Source organism: Stegostoma tigrinum, chromosome 14 (genome assembly GCF_030684315.1).
Source record: "Stegostoma tigrinum isolate sSteTig4 chromosome 14, sSteTig4.hap1, whole genome shotgun sequence".
Taxonomy (NCBI): Eukaryota; Metazoa; Chordata; class Chondrichthyes; order Orectolobiformes; family Stegostomatidae; genus Stegostoma; species Stegostoma tigrinum.
The window spans coordinates 41,085,977-41,107,089 of NC_081367.1; the positions used below are offsets into that span (position 1 = coordinate 41,085,977).

The 21,113-nt window shown below is 41.1% G+C and overlaps 1 protein-coding gene across 1 annotated transcript; it reads left to right on the forward strand.

The window, feature by feature from the left end:
* The first annotated feature begins 461 nt into the window (after window positions 1–461).
* Window positions 462–14,105, forward strand: plaat1 (phospholipase A and acyltransferase 1). The gene is made up of 4 exons (XM_048542437.1): window positions 462–704; window positions 4,262–4,400; window positions 13,037–13,305; window positions 13,781–14,105. The coding sequence occupies exons 2-4, from the start codon at window positions 4,262–4,264 to the stop codon at window positions 13,880–13,882; spliced, it is 510 nt and encodes a 169-aa protein (XP_048398394.1). The 5' UTR covers window positions 462–704; the 3' UTR covers window positions 13,883–14,105.
* Window positions 14,106–21,113: the final 7,008 nt, after the last annotated feature.

The following is a 21,113-nucleotide window of genomic DNA, read 5'->3' on the forward strand; positions in this document are numbered from 1 at the left end:
ATCTGACCTCGTGGAGACACCAGCATACCTGGATGAAAAGCTCACATGCATTGAATATTTTGCGTTAGAGAAAAGTAGCGTTAGAATCAATAAAAGGAGGTAATGGAGTACAAGAAGAAAGGGTGGTGTTGAGTGAACCTTTTTATTATTCTGCTTTTTAGGTGTTTACAATTATTATTAATATTTAAATAAAACACCACTGTTATGTATGTTTACTTCTGTTTCAAAGTGTGTGTAAACTCAAATGAGAAGCTGGAGGCTGATGCGGGACGCCGAAGTGAGCGGGGGTTGGTTTAGATTGTCCAATAAACGCACTGGTCTAACAGGATAGAAACACGGGCTTATTTGGAATAGAAGACTAAAAATAGTTGCTGAGGCTATAGTGACACCTCTGACGTCCTATATTACATTATTACACACATATGAACAAAAGTGGAAAATCCCCAGATTTAGCCTTTGTTGTCATGATGAATAAATGGAATTCCAGAAAATCGGAAAAGAACTTCGGGGCAGTGACAATTCTTCACACGTTCGTTTAAAATTACCATAACAATACTGAGAGTGACAGCCCCCAGTATGTCACTGGTGTAATCCTTGATTTGATCTGCATACATGGTTCAGGCTGCTTTAAAACTTCAGGAATGCTGTTGCCCGTGTACAGGGACCAGCGGTAAACAGTGGTGCGGGATGTTCAGATCACAAGAGTAAGTTGGTTTCCTGAGCCATGTTCTCTTTCATCGGCAATTCGGCCAAGCATTTCGTCACGCGGAAATAAATCTGGGAGCTGTTTGCAAACCGATAATCTTCATTGCAGCTGTCTGCTAATGAATGGCGCCTGGATCATTCGCTTCATTTACTTGTTTTGACGAAGTATCGTTCATGAGCTTTCACCTAATCGATTCATTCGGACTACTAACGATTATGAATCTTGTTTAATTTTGAGGAGCCCTTCCGTAATGATCTTTATTAAATGTAATCTCAGGCTGAAAGATCGAGAAACCATATTCGGTTACAGAAAATGAGCAGCTAATACCGGGTTTTGAAATGGAAAAGTGCTCTGCGCTCAGCAATACTTAATTGTAAAATCGTCATCGATATTTATTATGAGCGCGTTAAACTGAAGCCCAAGGGTCGAGAAATGCAACTTTAACGTTTGAGTTTTGCGCTATTGCCAGTGTATAGGTTTTCATTGAACGGAGTTGAACTGTCGTCTGTGTTTTGCTATATGGTGACAGGCATGTCGAAAAATTAGAATTCATAGAATCCCGACAGTGTGTGAGCAGACCGTTCGGCCCATCAGGTCCCTACCGACATTCCGAAGAGCATCCCACCCAGACCGACCTTCCCTTCCCTGTTACTCTGCGTCTCCCGTGGCTGATCCACCTGGCCTACACATCCCTGGACACTATAAGCAATTTTTCATGGCCATTCCACCTAACTTGCACAGCTTTGGACTGTGGGAGGAAACCAGAGCACCCGGAAGAAACCCACACAGATACAACCTCCACAGACGCACAGTTCCCAAGGCTAAGGTCCCTGACGCCGTGAGGCAACAATGCTAGCCGCTGAGCCACCATGCTGCCCCTAAAATTCTTTTAGCCCTTAAGTTTAGAAACTCACTCTTGTGAGTTGTACTTAACTGAATATTGTAATTTGTCAGAAATGATTTGGATACCTAGAGCAACCAATATAAACATTTCCCAAATATGTCATATAAAGGCATTTGATAAACTGTGGTGGGAGACAGAAAGGCAGGTGATCGAACAGACACCATGACATGACACGGATAGTTGTGAACAACAGACAAACGAATATTAAGTTGCCTATTCAGTAGACACCTAGTTTATTGATAGTTGGTCACAGTTAGCTTGGCATGATTTGTACAGTTTTGAATTTGTGATGAATAATATTACAAGTCTTTTGTTATGAAAATTTGCACTTCTGAATACAGAAGCTCAAATAATATTATGCTATATTTCAATCAACAGTAACATACATAATGGAAATAAGGAAACAAAAAGCCTTGGGCGACTGTCTGCGTGGAGTTTGCACATTCTCCCCGTGTCTGCGTGGGTTTCCTCCAGGTGCTCCGGTTTCCACCCACAGTCCAAAGATGTGCAGGCTAGGTGGATTGGCCATGCTAAATTCCCCAGTGTTCAGGGGTGTGGGGTTATGGGGGCATGGGTCTGGGTGGGATGCTTCAAAGGGCGTTGTGGACTTGTTGGGCCGAAGGGCCTGTTTCCACACTGTAGGGAATATAATCTAATATATATATAATCTAATCAAAAGAAAGATATGTGATGTAAAGAGTGGATCTCCAAGCCACTCTCAGTATTAGGAACCACAGTCTCAGGAGTATTATTTCACTTGAGACACACAACTGGGCCGTGAGTTCAGTCTGACGATCACCATGCCTCAGTTAGTGAGGGGCAAGGTTGGTAATGCAAGACCTCTTTAGCCACCTCAGTGGGAATCGTACCCATTCAATTGGCATCATTATGTATCACAACCAGCCAACCAACTAAGCTACTTCAGAATGGTAACATAATGGCTATGTCAATGGGTTTGCAATACAGTGGTTCTCATCTGATGATGTAGTGAGTTCAAATCTCGCCAAGCAACTCAGAAATTTAAGTGTAGATAAAACGTGGGATAAAATGCTAGTTTCAATAATGATAGCCATGAATAAAATTTTGCGGTCCTGAAAGTGGCCACTTAAATGGATGGGATGCTGGCATTGCTTACATCCACCTCTTATTCACCTCCACTCAAATTAAGTGAGGGGCAAACAGGAAGGTCAAACTTTGTAGATTTAAGTGGCCAGTTAAGGACGATTTAATAGCCACATTCTGCCACTACAGTACTTAACTCAGATAGATAGGCCTATCACCATATTGTGTGCCCAATGGGTGAACCTGAGCTGGAATACCGTCAGCTTGGGTGGGCATGCCTTGATCAAAGACAATCAATGCCTGATTGAGGGACTGAACATAGGACAAGCGGTGTAAGCTGGGACCCAACCACTCTTTGCTTTGGATCTTTTCATACCATCTTCTTAGAAAACCCTCACCCACAAATCACTTACCTTACACCTTGATCCTGAGTGTTCTTAGCAGCCTTGGCTTCCTCTGTGATGCTGCTGAGTATAAGAGCCACTGCTCTCATTAGTTGGCAAGCTCTTTGGCACTATAATGGTCTTTGGATCCTAATTCCTGGTAACAGCCCACTGTTGGCTGCACCATTGTCTGATTGGCATTGGATTCAATAGGCCGTGCCATAAAGAATCACATAGATCAGCACCACCAGCTGACGAGACCTTCACATCTTTCATACGATACATATCACTGCCAACATTTTTAAATGAAGCAGATTTATTTTCCCTATCTAGCCTGTGAAACCGGAACCACAGTTTTGAGTGACTTAACTGTCCTCTGAAAGGTCAAACTGGCCACTCAGTTGTTAAAAAGATGGCTCAGCTTCTCAGCAGCAATAAGGGATGGCAATACATGTTAGCTTTGACCCAAGTCACCCAAAGACTTGAAAGAAAGCTTTTGTATTCATTATAGTAAACCAAAATAATTTGACCCTGAATGTTACAAAAAACATATGCATTTTAAATAGCCAATTGTCAGCTCATTAGTGCAGAAATTAATTAGATGCACAAACACCTTAGGTATTGAAGTATTCCTTACAGCAAAGCCCATACGTAAACAGATATGTCATTGAGTCATAAAGCATGTCCTTTTATAAACTTAGTCTTCCTCTGTGAAACATTGCATTCCTGGTTAGCTCTTATTTCCTGAAGACTAACTAGCTAATGAGACATCACTGTTTAGCACTCAGTCACTGTAAAGCTTTCTAGAGTATTCAAGCTTTCTATTAGCTTTCATTTCTACAGCTGTCAGGTTGCTGTGCCAGTTTTCTCCTTTTCTCTGCTAGTTAGTGAGAAAATGGTGCAAACACTCAACAGGCCAGTCCAACATCTGTACAAAGTATTGAGTTCAATCCAGATATTAGTCTCTACCACTAGTTCACTGTTACAGGCTTTTTCTTAAGGGGAATGATCTGCTAAGTGTTTGATTTTCTAGACTTGAAACTTTCTTTTGTTATTGAGCCAGATTATGAACATAGATAGAAAATTATTCAATAGCAGCTCGCAGGAAATGATGTTGTTATGTGTGAAAATTCTGATCAATTATGCAGAGTATTTTTCAGTGAACTTTTTAAAATAAAAGCTCTAATAAAATGTTTTCTGTTTCAGATGGCTTCTAATGACCACTTTAGTGTGGAATACTCTGGGGATCCCCAGCCTGGGGACTTAATTGAAATATTTAGACCTGCATATCAGCATTGGGCTCTTTACCTGGGAGATGGTTATGTTATAAATGTCACACCTTTAGGTAAGATAAATGCATGAGAAAAAAATTAATGCCAACTTTGACATTGGCTCTGTTCTAAACTCCAGATTTAAAACTAATCCTAAAATAGCCCTTAAATGCTACATTGTCTTGATTCTTAAATCTGCTATGTGATCCAAAAAGACACACAATTTATACATTAACATAAGATTCTACTCCAACCCATCCTTGAGCTATAACCCCATTGAAGTCTTTGTTCAGTTTCTTGCAAGTGTCAACTCCAAAATGTGAGACAAGTTTCCTCAATAAATGTGTAATCATTATAGGACCAAGACCTGACTAAATACTAGGACATACCACACATATCAGTAACAAAAACAAAGTTGCTGGAAAAAGCTCAGCACCTCTGGCAACATCTGTAAAGGGGGAAACCTGGAGTTAACATTTCAGGTCCAGTGACCCTTCCTCAGAACTGATAGAGGCTGGGAAAACATCAGGTTATAGACAGAAAAAAGGGGTGAGGCATGGGGTAGGGAGTAAATGATAGGATAGTGCTTCGAGAAAGAGAAGAGCAGCTGGACAGACAAAGAGTTGCTAATGATCAGGCTGGGAGGGTGAGTAATAATGGGAACTGCAGATGCTGGAGAATCCAAGATAACAAAATATGGAGCTGGATGAACATAGCAGGCCAAGCAACATCTCAGAAGCGCAAAAGCTGACGTTTCACGCCTAGACCCTTCATCAGAGAAGCTCTCTGATGAAGGGCCTAGGCCCGAAACATCAGCTTTTGTGCTTCTGAGATGCTGCTTGGCCTGCTATGTTCATCCAGCTCCATATTTTGTTATCTGGGAGGGTGAGTAGTTGCTAATGGGGACTGTTAGTGACTAACAACAAGTAGTGTGTAATGCAGGTTATGTGGTAACAAGGCCTGGTGTGTGGGACAGGAGGCTGGGACATGAGAGAGTTTAGGCCCTAAAGTTATTGAACTCAATATTGATTCCAGAGGGCTGTAGGGTCCCCAAGCAGAAAATGAGGTGATGTTCTTCTAGTTTGCATTGAGCTTCACTAGAACACTGCAGCAAGCCAGAGACAGACATGTTGGTCAGGGAACAGGGTGGTGCATTAAAGTGACAGGCAACGGGTAGTTCAGGGTCTTTTTCGTGAGCAGAAAGTGAATGTTCTGCGAAGCGGTTACCTAGACTACCACGCCACACCACACACATACTCTCCTGTCTCAACTTAATTGTGGTTCCTTGATTTGAAAAGCCCATGTCCTCAAAAGCCATGTTTTTTCTGCCATGGGTCTGCATGAGACTGAACGGGCTAATTTTAAACTGACAGATCTTTGTGCATATAGTGCAGTGTGTCCAAGAGGTGGTAGGATCTGATTTCAGGATTTGTTTTTTTTTCTTTCTCCTACTACTCTGCCTTATTATCAACATTGTTATGACTCAAAGCATGATGCAGCTTGAAAAACAAGTTGTTACTATTTTGGTAGCAACCTCCTGACAGTCATTAATGTCAGTTTATCTGCACCTCAAGAAGAGCTTCCGAGTGTGCTTCTCTGACCCGTCACTCCCAGAACACTGGCATTTGAAGGCTGCAGAAATAAGACCTGGCAGGGAAGATGTGTTTCTGCCAACTGAACACAGTAACCAGTTCATCATAGTTGAATTTGTAGGAGTTCTGCACGAATGAGTGTGGAGAGTCGGATTAAAAAAGTACACAAGTGTTTGTTGGTCCCCACTTTGATTCAGGTGAATGTAGCAGAGACATTGCTGACAGATTTTTCTGTACTCCAATGTGACACTGACCCACAGAGTTGAGGCCCCACGACTATAAAGGAATATGGTGATGCCAACTGCTCTGTACACTCGGACTTTTATCGACATGCAGATGTCTTTGTTTTCAAATACTTACTGCTATAGTTTACTGAAGACTGCTGTAGCTGATCTGGTGTTGGACCTCTTCTTCAGTAGTGGATTTTTTTTGAGAGGCGGCTAGTAAAATGTAGGAAGTGCTGAAGATATTTCAAAGTCTCTCCAACATATTTGGGAAGTGAAATAATTAGACCATGCGTGAGTTGAAATGCGTTTTGTTTTGGCAACATTCAAGTGTAGGTCAAATATCTCATATGCAGAATTGAAGAGACTGATAGTGGCTTGTAAACCTGGTGTAAATTTAGTGGAAAATGATATGACAGTTCAGTTTCGGCATGGATATAACTGAGGTTAAAGAATAAACTGAACTGTAGGAGAACAGGTAAAAGACATCTGTTGGCGAATCTTACTTTTTTTAGTGTTTTTCCAAGTTGCAACAATTTTTCTGGCAGTTTTGTCACTGCAAGGCCAAGTGAGTTCTCGCATGTGTTATCTGCACCATCTTAGAGTCAGAGCGTCAGAGAATAATACAGCATGGAAATAGGTCCTTTGGCCCAAACTGGTCCATGCTGGCCATTATGCCCCCTCAGTTAGTTCCAATCACCCGCATTTGGTCCATATCCCTCTAAATCCTTCCCATCTATTACCTATGCAAATATTTTTTAAATGTTGCTATTGTACCTGCCTCAACCACTTTATCTGGCAGCCTCTTCCATCTACCCACCACCCTCTGTGTGAAGAAGTTGCTCCTCAGGTCCTTCTTAAATCTTTCCCCTCTCACCTTTTTTTACCTTCTTTTATTCATAAGATGAGGGTGTCACTGGCTCGGCCAGCATTTATTGCCCATCCCTAATTGCCCAGAGGGCAGTTAAGAGTCAACCACATTGCTGTGGGTCTGGAGTCACATGTAGGCCAGATCAGGTAGGGGTGGCAGTTTCCTTCCCTAAAAGACATTGGTGAACCAGATGTTTTTTATCCTGACAATCAGCCATGGATTCATGGTCATCAATAGATTGTTAATTCCAGATTTTTATTGAATTCAAATTCCACCATCTGCCATGGCAGAATTCGAACGTGGGTCCCCAGAACATAGCTGGGTAAAAACTGGAAGAACTCCAGATGATGTAAATCAGGAACAAAGCAAAGTTGCTGGAAAAGCCCAGCAGGCCTGGCAGCATCTGTGAAGGAACAAACACAGAGTTAATGTTTCGGGTCCAGTGACCCTCCTTCAGAACTGATGGTGGCTGGGAAAACGTCAGTTTATGTGCAGAAAATAGAGAGGTGATGGGGTAGAGAGTAAACGATGGGATAGGACCCAAAGAAAGAGAAAGACAGTTGGACAGACAAAGGAGTTGCTAACGATCAGACTGGGAGACTGAATAGTTGTTAATGGGTGCTGTTAGTGACTAACCACAGTGGATGTGCAATGGCAGGCTATGTGGTAATAAGGGGTTTAAACCCCTATGTTTGTGGGATAGGGGGCTGGGACATGGGAGAGTTTAGCCCGTAAAATTATTGAACTCAATATTGAGTCCAGAGTCCAAGTGGAAAATGAGGTGTTGTTCCTCCAGTTTATGTTGGGCTTTGCTGGAACACTATCTATGCCCCTCTTGATTTTATATACCTCAATAAAGTGACGCCTCATTTGCCTACGTTCCAAGAAAAAAAGTCCTATCCTGGTCAACCTCTCCCTATAACTCAGGCCTACTAGTCCTGACAGCATACTCGTAAATCTTCGAAGCACACTTTCCAGTTTAACTATATCTTTCCTACAGAAGGATGTCCAAAACTGTACACAGTACACCAAGTGCAGTCTCACCAACGACTTATACATTTGTTTCATAACAACATCCCAACTCCTATACTAAGTGCCTCACACGATTGAGGGCAGCATGCTAATTGCCTTCTTCACTACCGTGTCCAGCTGTGATGCCACTTTCAATGAACTATGTACATGTACTCCTGGGTCCCTCTGTTCAATAACATTCCTCAGGACTTTACCATCTACTGTATATGCCCTACCTTGGTTTGACTTTCCAAAATGCAACACCTCACACTTATCTGTACTGAATTGCATTTGCCAGTCCTTCACCCACTTTCCCATCTGATCAAGATCCCTCTGTAATTTTTGATAACCTTCCTTGCTATCAACAATATCTCCTAATTTTGTATCATCCGCAAACTTACGAATCATGCCTTATACATTCACATCCAGATCAATTATGTAAAAAACAAGTAACAATCGTAACCTAACCTTCATGACTGGCCTGCCGTGCGGGTCCTTGTAAAAGGCCTAACTAAAGTCCATCTAGACAACAGTGAGTGCCCTCCCTCATCTATTCCCTTGTTTACCTCTTTTGAAAACTCTAAAAGATTTGTCAGACGTGACTTCCCGCGCACAAATCCATACTGAGTATCCCTAATCAGACCTTGACTATATAAATATTGGTTGATCCTGTCCCTCAGTATTCTCTCCAATAAGTTGCCTGCGCTAGCTTGACATTGCCACCTTTCTTAAACAACGGAACATTAGCCACCTTCCAGTCTTCTGGAACTTCACCAGTGGCTGAAGATGAAGCAAAAATCTCTGAAAGGGCCTCCGCAATTTCTTTCTGAGTCTCCCACTATGTCTGAGAATGGAATTGATTAGCCCCAAGGGATTTATCCACCATAATGTGATCTAAGGCTGTAAATATGTCCTCGCTGGTAACACATGCAGTCCAAAACATCTCCTCTTGTTTCCCTTATTTTCTTAACATACACTATTCTCTCCTCTGTCCCTGGACTCTTGATATCACACTTTTAAAAGCCTCCCAATTGCCAGATGTTCCTTTTCCTTCAAACAGATTCACCCAATCAACCGCTGCTAGACCCTGCCTCATGGTCCTAGAATTGAACCTGCTCCAGTTCAGCACTTTAACCTGCGGATCTGTCCTATCTTTTTCCATAACTATGTTAAAATTAAGAGAGTTATGATCACTGGACCCGACGTGCTCTCCAACTGAGACTTCAGTCACTTGCTTGATCTCGTTTCCTAAGAGCAGGTTCAGTGTTGCATCCTCCCGAGTAGGGCCTTCTACACATTGATTTAGGAAACTTTTTCGGAAACATTTGACAAATTCAACCCCATCTGGGCCTTTTACACTCTGGGTGACCCAGTCAATACGGGGGAAATTAAAATCTCCAACCAATACTACTCTATTATTCTTACAGGTATCTGCAAACTCTCTACACATCTGCTCCCCTAGTACCCACTGGCTACTTGGGGATCTATAATACAGTCCCAACAGAGTGTCCATCCCTTTCTTGTTTCTACATTGTAACCATATCTTCTTATTTGATGACCCCTTAAGAATATCCTCTAAGCACTGTTGCTATGTCCTCGCTTGTCAAAAGGGCAACTCCACATCTCCCCAGTCTTACCAGAGGCTCTTCCCAGAACAACGCACCACTGTGTTCTTGCACCCATGCCATCTTTGAAAGGCTGCTGCATACCCAGACAAGTGTTTGTAAGGCAGTTCCACATTGCCACTCACCAATAACAGACTGTTGAGTATTGACAAGTATTCTGTATGTCTGTGCTAAATAGCCCCTATACATCAGTAGTGAAAGCTTTTTAACTCTGCCTGAAGTGCCAATGTGCAACAGGCAAGTCATGACACGAAGAGGCAAGGCTCAACTTGGTATTGATTATGAGAGCATTCAAGACAACACAAAAACAAATCAGCATTAAGAGAGTTCAGCAAGTAGCTCTGAGATGTGGCCTGGTCTAATCCTCAAGCTGGGTCTCTGTTTGCACATACAAATATAACCCTGCTACAGTCATTTCAATGCTAGTTGCTGATGTGCTCTGCAGTGCTCACTGTGTGGCCTGCTAGTGCATCGGAGGGATGCTAGTATGAACACTCCTTGGTGTCGGTACACTCAGACAATGAAGGCCATCAGTTTAACCACAGGTAACCACAGTAACCCGAGCCAACCACAGACACGCATGGGTTCTCCACCCGTAATGCAATCAACAAACACGTAGAATTGGACCCCATATACAAACTCATACAGATCAAAGCCGAAAATGACACTACTCACTATAACAGACCAAACAGTATAAATTCCAAGTGGAGTAGAATAACATTGCTTCATTGAATGCTCCACTAATGATGTCACCTAGCATGGTGACAAAACATCTGAATGAGAACAAGCCAGCTCAGCGAGCAAGTCAACAACCTCATCCACAACCTGAGCTACAGATCTTTGCCAAAACATTTTGACAATGGGTTGTCAGGAGGTGTATGGCACAACTGACCAACAAGTGTAGCAAGATCCTTCTTGATGTAGGATCCTCTTGCACCACCTTTTATACTTTTTATGAGCGGAGTAATGAGATTCTCGCTAGGCCGTGGCGGCATGCCAATTGACAGGGATTAGCACTTGTTAAACAGGATTATATTTGTATGTGCCAACAGAGACCCAGCTTGAGGATTAGACCAGGCCACATCTCAGTAATGCTTGGTGATTCTCTTAATGCTGATTTGTTTTTGGGCTGTCCTGAATGTTCACATAATCCATGCCAAGTTGAGCCTTGCCTTTTCATGTCATACCTTGCCTGTTGCACATTGGCACTTCAGTCAGAGTCAAAGCAGAGACAAATGTTACATCGGACAGACAGGAAGGAAACTAGCCATCAGAATACATGAACATCAGCTCGCAGCAAAATGACGCAATGAGCTCTCCTTAATATCAGTACATTCAGACAATGAAGGTCATTAATTTAAACAGGACAAGGTAGCCATAGTAGCCCAAGCCAAACATAGACACGTATAGGAATTCCTAGAGGCATGTAATGCAAACATATAGAATTGGAACCCATATACAAAGCCACACAGACCAAACTGGATATGACAGTACTTACCATAATAGACCAAACAGTATAAAAGTAATAGTGTTTACCAAGCCGCACCCCCAGCTACCTACTAACCTCATCCCACCTCCTTGACCTGTCCGTCTTCCCTGGACTGACCTATCCCCTCCCTACCTCCCCACCCACACCTTCTCCACCTATCTTCTTTACTCTCCATCTTCGGTCCGCCTCCCCCTCTCTCCCTATTTATTCCAGTTCCCTCCCCCCATCCCCCTCTCTGATGAAGGGTCTAGGCCCGAAACGTCAGCTTTTGTGCTCCTGAGATGCTGCTTGGCCTGCTGTGTTCATCCAGCCTCACATTTTATTATCTTGGAATCTCCAGCATCTGCAGTTCCCATTATCTCTCAGTATAAATTCCAAGCAGGGTCAAATAACCCCTTCATCTGATGATGTCATCTAGCATGGTGACAAAACATCTGAATGAGAACAAGTCAGCTCGGTGAGCAAGTCAACGCATTCTCACTCAAACTCTGTGAGATACTGTATTATCATTCTCTTTACTAACTCACTGTCAAGTACTCTACGTTTACTATACTGTATTTCTATTTGCTCATTCGTAAAACCACATTTTTGTATTACATTTTACTTTCACAAGACAAAGTAAATTAAACAACCCTTCCAACCCCTTTCTGTTTCTTCACACCTTCCAATTCTTATTAGTCGAATGCTGCAAGCAATGTTTAGACCTGGCTCTGTATCAAAGACTACTCCTGAATAAGTGTTAATATGGTATGTTACTCAGAACAATGCCATCCCCACCATTATGTCTCCATAACTTACTCGAAACTTTGGAAAGCTTATAATATTCTATAGTAACCATCTCTCAGGACCTGATTTGGTTGCAGGACATCAATCTCCTCCAATAGCATGGTACTACAGCCTGCTGTTCTTTATCTCTTTGAAATTTCCTTGTACACCAACTATCTCTTAACATTGTACTACCTAGTCCTAACTTTTATTTAGGATTACTGTCTTGTACTAACATATGGATTTGTACCAATCATATACGCATTAAGTAGGATCGCTACCCTGTTTAAGAAACTTACTATCCAAACAGTGCTTCCATGAAACTGCATGAATGAATGTGCAAGAACTGTCTAAACCTACAATAGTAAATGAAGTTGCACGACCCAGCTGTGGGAGTTCAGTCTAATATCCTCTATACTTTTACTTAGTGCATGTATAATTTCTCACTTACTTAGATTATAAAGACAAGAGGGCTTACACCTGTTAATTATGTAAACTCAAACCAAGCAGATATTCTAATCCCATTAGGAGTAACAAGTAGCATTTAGCAAGTGCTTAAACCATCTCTGGCTTCCCCTGGGCAGATGTTGCGCAAGTTTATGTACAATAGATACAACGGTGCGACACCACTGAGCTAAAACTTTAATGTGTGTAAAAACTGTGTTTCAAAGAGGCTACTATAAGACTTTATTTTGGATCCCATCACCACCTCGAACTGTGCTACTGCAGGTGCTCCATAAGGAGGCTATTTGCCATACTCACCAATCTCAGTCGTTCCTGAACATGATCCCACAGATTATATGTAAGATTTCACCCTGTGAATCTCTCAAGCTGATGGTTATAAAACGTTACAAAATGGCAACAAAGAGCTCATAACAGTTGAAGCAAACATAGTTATTTGTATGGACCATAGACAGGTATTTAGAATGGATCGATAGTTGTATTAACATTGGAAAAGTTTACATTGTTACAGTAAATTGTATTGAAAGCATAACTTTTTTTTAACAGCTCTACCATCATAGTTGCAGTATGTTAAAATATGAAGAATACTGGTGACCTTAGAAGCCTGTGGTCTTCTTCCTGAACCAAAAGCAGTCTTACTGTCTTACTAAGTCTCTCTTTTCTTTCAACAGAGGAGGGGTCAGCTGCACCATTCACTAGCGCAAAGTCAGTTTTCAGCAGGAAAGCAATGGCAAAAATGCAACTACTTAAAGATGTTGTTGGGCAAGACACTTTCAAAATAAATAACAAATATGATGACAAACACACACCTTTACCAGTGCATGAAATTGTTAAGCGAGCAGAATTTCTGATTGGTCAGGAAGTGTCGTATGATTTGCTTGGAAATAACTGTGAACATTTTGTCACTTTGCTTCGTTATGGTGAGGGCGTGTCTGATCAGGTATGAAACTTTGTCTAAAAGTCTATCTCAATTATAATTATTTTGTACCATTCTAATATAATGTACCCGCTTCACTTCAGAAAAGAAATGTAAGATGCAGATCTCAGATTGATGTAAGAATCATTGCCGATGCCAATTTCCTTAGGGTTCTTTACTCATATACCTTCAGATTTGTACAAACTAAAGGAACAGCCTAGTTTAACATTGGCAAAAGATCATTATTCTTGGATGGGTATCTCATTGAAAAATATACATGAACAAAATGCTTGCCAATTTGCAAAGAAATATTAGCAAGCATTTTGTAAAATGATGCCTGTCAATTTCTAAATGGCTCTGAAGTAGACGCCTCTATCATAAAATTTTTTGGATATATTGAAATGATTCTTTCATGTTTACTGTTAAATATGATATTTAATCAATGTGTTCTGTCAATAGCTGACCAGTTATATTAATGTTTTGTTATTTGTTTCCTCAGGCAGACAGAGCTATAAGTGCCATTTCCTTTGTAACGGCTGCCGCTAGTGCCTTCTCACTGGTCGGACTATTTCATAATCGATCAAGGCAAAGAGATTATTGAAAGATATAAGAGAATTAGGGGAAAGTACTTGAATATGAAAATTGTGACAAATTTAAAACAAATAAAAAGATAGTTTGCTATCTTTTATTTTCCATCTTCTTATAAGTTTTAAACTTTTATATTCAAACATTTTAAATCATCTTAAATTTAGAAAACATAAAACATTTTCTGTAGTATAAAATGAATATAGTAACCCTAAATATTTACTTGTGTAAATTTTAATCAATATTTCCATACATTAATAAATGTTATGACTGGATTAATACTGCACTTCCATAGTTTTGTATTTTAGTAAGATGGTGCAGTGCAAACCTATATGTTGTTGGCCGATATGCAACATCAAGATGTAATTATGTTTATAAGTGGAACTCCATGGAAAAGTGGCTACCTATAACAGTATGTCACCATTCCATCCATGCTTCAAAAAGGAAAAATGGAAGAGATGTAGGCAGACTTCAGCAAAAGATAAAAAGAGAGTGAAACTAATTGATTCAGTTCCAGAGAGAAAAAAATGTAATAAAGACCAGTAAAACACAAAATAGGAGTTAAATATAGTTTTGACACTTATCGACTCTTTTGTGAGACTTGTGCCTCATTTTGTGGCTAAGTAATGCCATTATAATTTGTAAATGTTCCAATGTGAACCGCAACATAGGATAAAAGCAAGTGTCATCTAGGGATTGATAGGAAAGGAGAGACATGATAAATTAGGATCCTTGGAGAGTGACAGGAGCAGTTGGTATTGATGGAGATGAGGAGAGAATAAAATCTGGAATTATAAATAATTGGAGAAAATGGATGGACAGACAAGAAAAGGGAAACACGCTACCAAAGATGAATACAAATAGAGAAGATGGGAAAGCGACAGATAAACAGGTTCTCCCTTTGAAAGGAACAAAAACCATCAATTTCCTTATAAGTGCTGTCACTTTATCACGTAATTTTGTGTCTAACTGGGAAAAGGGGACTAGCTTTGAGGAAACTATTAAAAATAGAAAAAGGGACAAATATTAGGAGTAATGTTTGGGGATTGTAATTACTTTCAGATTTTTGGCTAGCTCATCTCTCATGTGGGTATGACAACCTATTGTGGAAAATTTAACGAGGAAAGACATGTTAATGCAAGTGAATATATATTTACAAAGGTGAAAGGTTATTCACAATGAAGTATCACTCATGCCACCTTGTGGCCAATTGCTCTATTTAAAGGTATGAATATAGGGAAGTACTTTGCTCACCACTGCCATTTGCTGGTATTATGTCCAAAATTATTAAAGGTTATTAGAGAATCTTCTCAAAACTCGCTAAGGTTATTAGAGTCAATATAGGATTATTTATTTTCAAGGCTAATATAGTGAAACACAAAGGCTACTGGGATATTTGACATCTAATTTATCTCACATCAAAGGATAATCTGTGGTTACAAATTGTAGTTTATGTGGTTTTTCATTGTTAGCAATGTGTGAGTATGTACGTACAGTTTTGTTTAAGATAATGGTAAAGGCAAAGTTGCTACAGTCTTATTAAGCCAAATAGCTGCTCTCTCATTAAAGACAGGTGACTGGTGGTGATTTACCCTGAAAGTCACCATATCTCAGGTGAGAGGAAAGATTGAGAAAGAGATCCCTTCACAGTCACCTCAGCCTATGTGGGAATTGAACCCACACTGTTGGCATCACCCTGCTTTGCAAACTAGCTGTCCAGTCAACTTCAATAGTAGAACATTATTGAATAAGTAGGAATGGTGTTGTTTATAATTGATCCTGTGTAACGATTATTGGTGAAACCAAGGACCGATGAATGAATCTTTTTCTGTTGCAACAAACCAGGTGAATGGAAACTTAGGATGTAAAACAGAATGTACAATGGATCAGGCTAAAATTTCTGGTCAACAGGTTTAGAAGGAGACTAGACAAACTTGTTGGATCCTTCCGATCCATGAGAAGTTACTGGGATAAAATCACAGTCCAATCACGGATTGATGCTATCAGAGAATTAAGCTGATAAGAAAGTGTGCAGTGGGCAATGGCAATACAGTGATCTGTTTCAGCTGAATGCTCATTGAACTCAGAACTGTTATTAAATAGCTGCTTTCAGTTCTGAGGAAAGATCACCAGACCTGAAACGTTAACTCTGTTTTTTCCTCCACAGATGCTGCCAGACCTGCTGAGCTTTTCCAGCAGCTTAGTTTTTGTTCAGAACAGTTACTGCCAAGCTGCACTCGAGGCTGAAGGAAAGAGATTGCTCAGTTAGCTGTAAAAGAGGAGAAAGGAGAAGATGGATTGATCGTCCACTGTCTGCCTCTATCTCAGGAAACAAGGCATTTAGGGCACAGGGTGAAGGATGAATTTCATATCTGAAGTATTACTGAATTGTGTATGTAACATGATTAGCAGTCAATGAAGGAACAATTGTTTAGGAAAATTCTAAGTTTTAAGTCATTGATACCCAGAGTAAACTTTCGAAGCACACAGGAACAGAAATAGCTTACAGGATCTGGCAAGTCTTTCATGAGGTTGAAAGTAGACAACTGATTAAATCTGAAGCTGCAGAGTTAATGACTAAATATGTAATCAAGCAGTTATCTCTTAATAAGAGATAGGTCTGTAAAATTTTACAGGGTTATTACTTAGTGGGCGAGGCTGATAAGTGGGTATGAGAGTCTCCTCAGAAGATGAAAGTAGAAATAGCTGCCTGGTTGGTGACATATTAAAAGAATCAGAATATACAACTCGAGGAGATGGGAGACAGTAAAACAAAGGTTAGATGAATGAGAAGCTGAAGTTAAAACGTTAATTGATCTGTGTAATGGTTGTTGGTGAAACCAGGGACAGATCAGGTGGAGAGAAATGGAATTGAGGGAGATGAAGGAACTGAAGGAGAAAGGAGAGATGAGGTGGAGAAACATGAACTTGAGAAGGAGAAGTGTTCAGATGTAAAAAGCCATTGTGTAAATAATGAGCAACAATGTGACTTGTTTGCTAGAGAGAGTCACACAGGCCCCAACTGAGTCACCAAATACTGAACACCTCGAAGCATCGTTAGACATCCCTAAGCTGGATTGGTCGGATGGGATGGCCTCAAAACCACTGGCTAAGTTCACTCACTGCTGTACCTCCAGGTGGCATTTGTCCTTAAGGCAGACAACAACATCATGGTAGGGATGTTAAGGAAAATGAACTTTGCTCTAAATGGATAAGAAAGCAGGACCTGAGCAGAAGTGAAGGAGGAAAGCCTAGAATATGGCCCCAATGTCCTGGAAACAGTAAGGGAAATATAAGGAGTCATATCTTTCATAGTTCTAAGTGTCACAACTTTGGACAGAAGGAGCATTTTAAGTGAAAGTAAAAGAAATAATCTTTTAACCTCTTAATCTTAATCCCTTTAACTCAAAAAACGGGAAAAGGCCACCTCAGAAAATGAATACAGAAATCTGTTAAATTCTAAGGTGGAAGAGATGTAGAAGGAAATGCAGCCTTAAGAGCCAGTTGAGGGAAGTTCACTCATAGACTGGAGAAGGTGAAAGGTATCAGCCAGGTACGAAGGGGCAGCTCCCACCCTGAGTACCTATGCCCAAAAATCTGTCAGGAATTGTGGAGGACCTTGTGTCCATGAGTGCAGAGGGAAGAGTGGATCACTAGCTGGTATATGCAGGAGAATCCAGAACAGCAATCCACTCGGCCATGCCATGTAAATCACCCTATCTAATGGCATGGTCTTCCAAATGCAAGGGTTTGCCGGTGACTCGGCAATGGGGGCCATAGTTAAACCATTGAGGGTAAGGGGTGCTCCCTTGAGACTGAATGCATATTAACCAAATGTGATTTTACTGATGGAGTTTTGAGACCAGATTGGATGACAGCCCACTGTATGGCCTTTGATGTGGCCAATGATTGGTTAATGGGTGTGGTGATGGTGGATCCAATGATTTTGGTGATCCTTGCTCAATCACCAAAGGGAGAACATTTAGCATGAAATTGTTTAACCTGCAGCAACTATTGATGAAGGTGCTTGAGACATAGCAGAGTCAAGTACAGAAAGAAGTGACAACTTTTACAAATCATAAACATTTTTAGAGGAGGATGCAGTGCAGATATTCATCTCCAAAAGAACCAGAATGAGTTCAAGAAGCAGGGTTCTCGGCACAGCAGAGAAGTAGATTCCGTTACCACGAGCATAAATCCACCCACTTGGCCAATCCACAAACCGCATGGTCATGGAAAAGATGGACTCAACCTGTGAGCGACAACTGTTAGCCACCTTCTGAGCAGTAAGAGGTACTCATTACATTATCTTAACTACCCTTCATACCCCAACCAGGATACTATGATAGGGGAAAGTAAAGGATGAGACAGTCAGTAGTACAATGGTAGCCAGGTGGATCATGTTATTAAGTCACATAGATCTGAAATTGAAACTTTTAGCAAAGTTAAATTTGGCTAGGAATGTGGACAATGACACATATTTGCATTGTGTAAAGCTTTTGAGAAACTGAAGGGGTATGCATGTCAATATATACCCTAAAGAAGGAACTCGTTTTGGATGGTATAGTTTGGTGGTTGAAGGAGAGAGAAGGACAGCTTGTGAGATCTGCAACCCTGCTGAGGGATTTAGGGTTGGTTCCAAATATGCCCTCCAGCCAATGAATACCTAGCATGCCAAGTTGGAAGCAGTAACACATGTCTCCCATTTTCAAGAGTTCCAATGCTGTCTGTGACTTGTTGAACTCAATGTTCACTTGGAACTCCTGTCAAGGTACCTGACTATTTGGGCCAGTAAAAGCTTTACCTCAGCAGAAGGGAAGTATTTGATCGTCACACCAATGTTGAAAGCTATATTGGAGGTAGAGATTAAGTAACAATATTTCATCCACTGGTGAAAGCACATTCTAAGGCAAAAAGTCAGGTCAGAGAGCAACAAGGAGGCAGTTGAGTTGGTAAAAAAAAGAGGGGAGAAAGCTAACTGCTGGTATCTTTACAAATCAGGAATGGTGAGAGAAGTAGTGTCTGTACCACTTCTGCAGATCCACAGGAGGTAAAATACAAAGATTCAATCATTAAGACAGTAATCAAGATAAGGATAAAAGGGAAAAACTTGAAATACCTGAGCAGGATACAGGAGTTATAGAGGTAATATTATTTCAGAATGACATGTGGGAAGTATCTGAAAGAAATAATACAGCTAATACATGGGGCACATGGAGCCAGATATCTAGGAAATGATGATACTTTGGAAAGAATAAAACAGGGGGAATGGTGGCCAGGAATGAGACTAGACACAGAGGATTATGTGAAAGTATGTGCAGTGTGCCTGGCAGACAATGCAGAATCCCAGAAAAGGAAGGTAGAATTGGGAGTGACACAAAAGGTGGAGAGACTATGGTGGTCAATCCAGATAGACATATGTCCATCACCAAATAGGGGAATAGGCATTGTCTGATACAGTAGATAACTCCATAAAGTGGATGGATGCATTCCAATGTAAGCTGCCTGCAGCTTTGTGCACCAGCAAAACCTTACTGAAAGAAATATTTTCTGGTGGAGACTGCCAGACACAGTGGAGTCTGACCAAGTAAGCCACTGTACAGGGCAGATCAAGCAAGACACATTGAAGTGGCTGGGGATAGAGGGAAAATGGCATACATCCTCAGGAATAGTAGAGAGAATTAACAGAACAATTAAAATTGCCACGAGGGAGGAACTAGTGGGCCAATCCCAAAGATGTGATGAACTGCTAACATTGGTCTTGATGAATATCAGGGGTTATAAGTCCAATTCCCCAAACACATTGGTAGCAGGAAGACTAATGATGATCCCAACTTATTTATTAATCCTGACTCTATCTAAATGACAGACAGGAGAGGCGGCTAAACATAAGTTCATCCGGGAGCTATGAGGTCAATTGCAACTGTTGCATAAAGGCACACCAAATAATACTGGGAAATAGCACAAGCAGCAATTAACTATCCAGATGAGGGCCCAAAAGCGAGATTTGTCAGCATATTGTTTGTGTTTTGTATTTTTATAAATAATCCATTGAAAGCAGGGACCCGGGTTAGATTCCACCCTTGGGCAACTGTCTGTGTAGATTTTGCACGTTCTATCTTTGTCTGTGTGGTTTGCCTCCCACTGGCCAAAGTGCAGGTTCGGTGGATTGGACATGCTAAATTGCCCAGCATATCCAGGGATGAGCAGGCTAGGTGAATTGGCCATGCTAAATTGCCCAGCATATCCAGGGATGAGCAGGCTAGGTGGATTGGCCATGCTAAATTGCCCAGCATATCCAGGGATGAGCAGGCTAGGTGGATTAGCCATGGAAAATGCAGTGTTCCAGAGCTGAGGTAGCGGGGTGGGTCTGTGTGGAATGCTGTTTGGAAGGTTGGTATGGACTCGACGGACTGAATGGTTGGGTTCCACATGGTTAGGGATTCCATGATTCTATGAAAGGATTGCCACCCTGCTAAACAGAGAGAACAAGTGCAATACACTCAGCTTCATTTAAGAAGGGTAACAAAATGATGGTATAGTTTGATTGGAGTGAAGCACTGAGCTGGTATGGCTGAGAAGCCTCCAGGACATGTAGGAACAGGCAATGAAAGTAGAACCTGGACCTTAATGTGTCAACTTTGTCCAATACTGAATCTCAACTGGAAGGTTTGCTCGTTAAGTACTCAGATTAAAGAAATATTGAAGGGGCAGCAGGAGTCCAGGACATGTGGTTACAGACTAAACACATCCTCAGCCAGCAGGTCAAAGCCCACTGCTGTTAAAGCAATGCTCACACAATCAATGAGTTAATAGAGGAGGAACAAGTTACCTCCAGAAAAGTTTACAGAAAGATTTCTGCAGTATTTGGAAATCATAGGGAATAAAGTATACCCAGAAAAATTTGAGGCAAATACCTTGAGGTCAGGTTCCCTTGTAACCCTATGGTCGATTTTACAAGCAAATGTGTTGCCAAAGCAGGAGGATGTCATGTGTGTATTCAACCGCCACTGATTGTATTATGACGGGAAGATAATAATTGTAATGATACAGTCCTCCATCAGGATTGTTATTGCCATGGATGCACTCAAGGATAAAGAGGAAATAGCTCAGTCAGCTTGTAGAGAAGACACCAACTGAAGGTAGACCGATGACTTAATTGTCTGTCTTTATCTCAGGAAAACCAATTAAGACACAGGGTGAGCAATGAATCTCATGAGTGAAGTATTGCTGGACTGGGTATGTAA

Coding starts and splice junctions, on each gene's coding strand:
- plaat1 (XM_048542437.1), top strand. CDS start 4,262: ATGGCTTCTAATGACCACTTTAGTGTGGAATACTCTGGGGATCCCCAG. Junction 4,401..13,036: donor TATAAATGTCACACCTTTAG/GTAAGATAAATG, acceptor TTCTTTCAACAG/AGGAGGGGTCAGCTGCACCA. Junction 13,306..13,780: donor GTGAGGGCGTGTCTGATCAG/GTATGAAACTTT, acceptor TTGTTTCCTCAG/GCAGACAGAGCTATAAGTGC.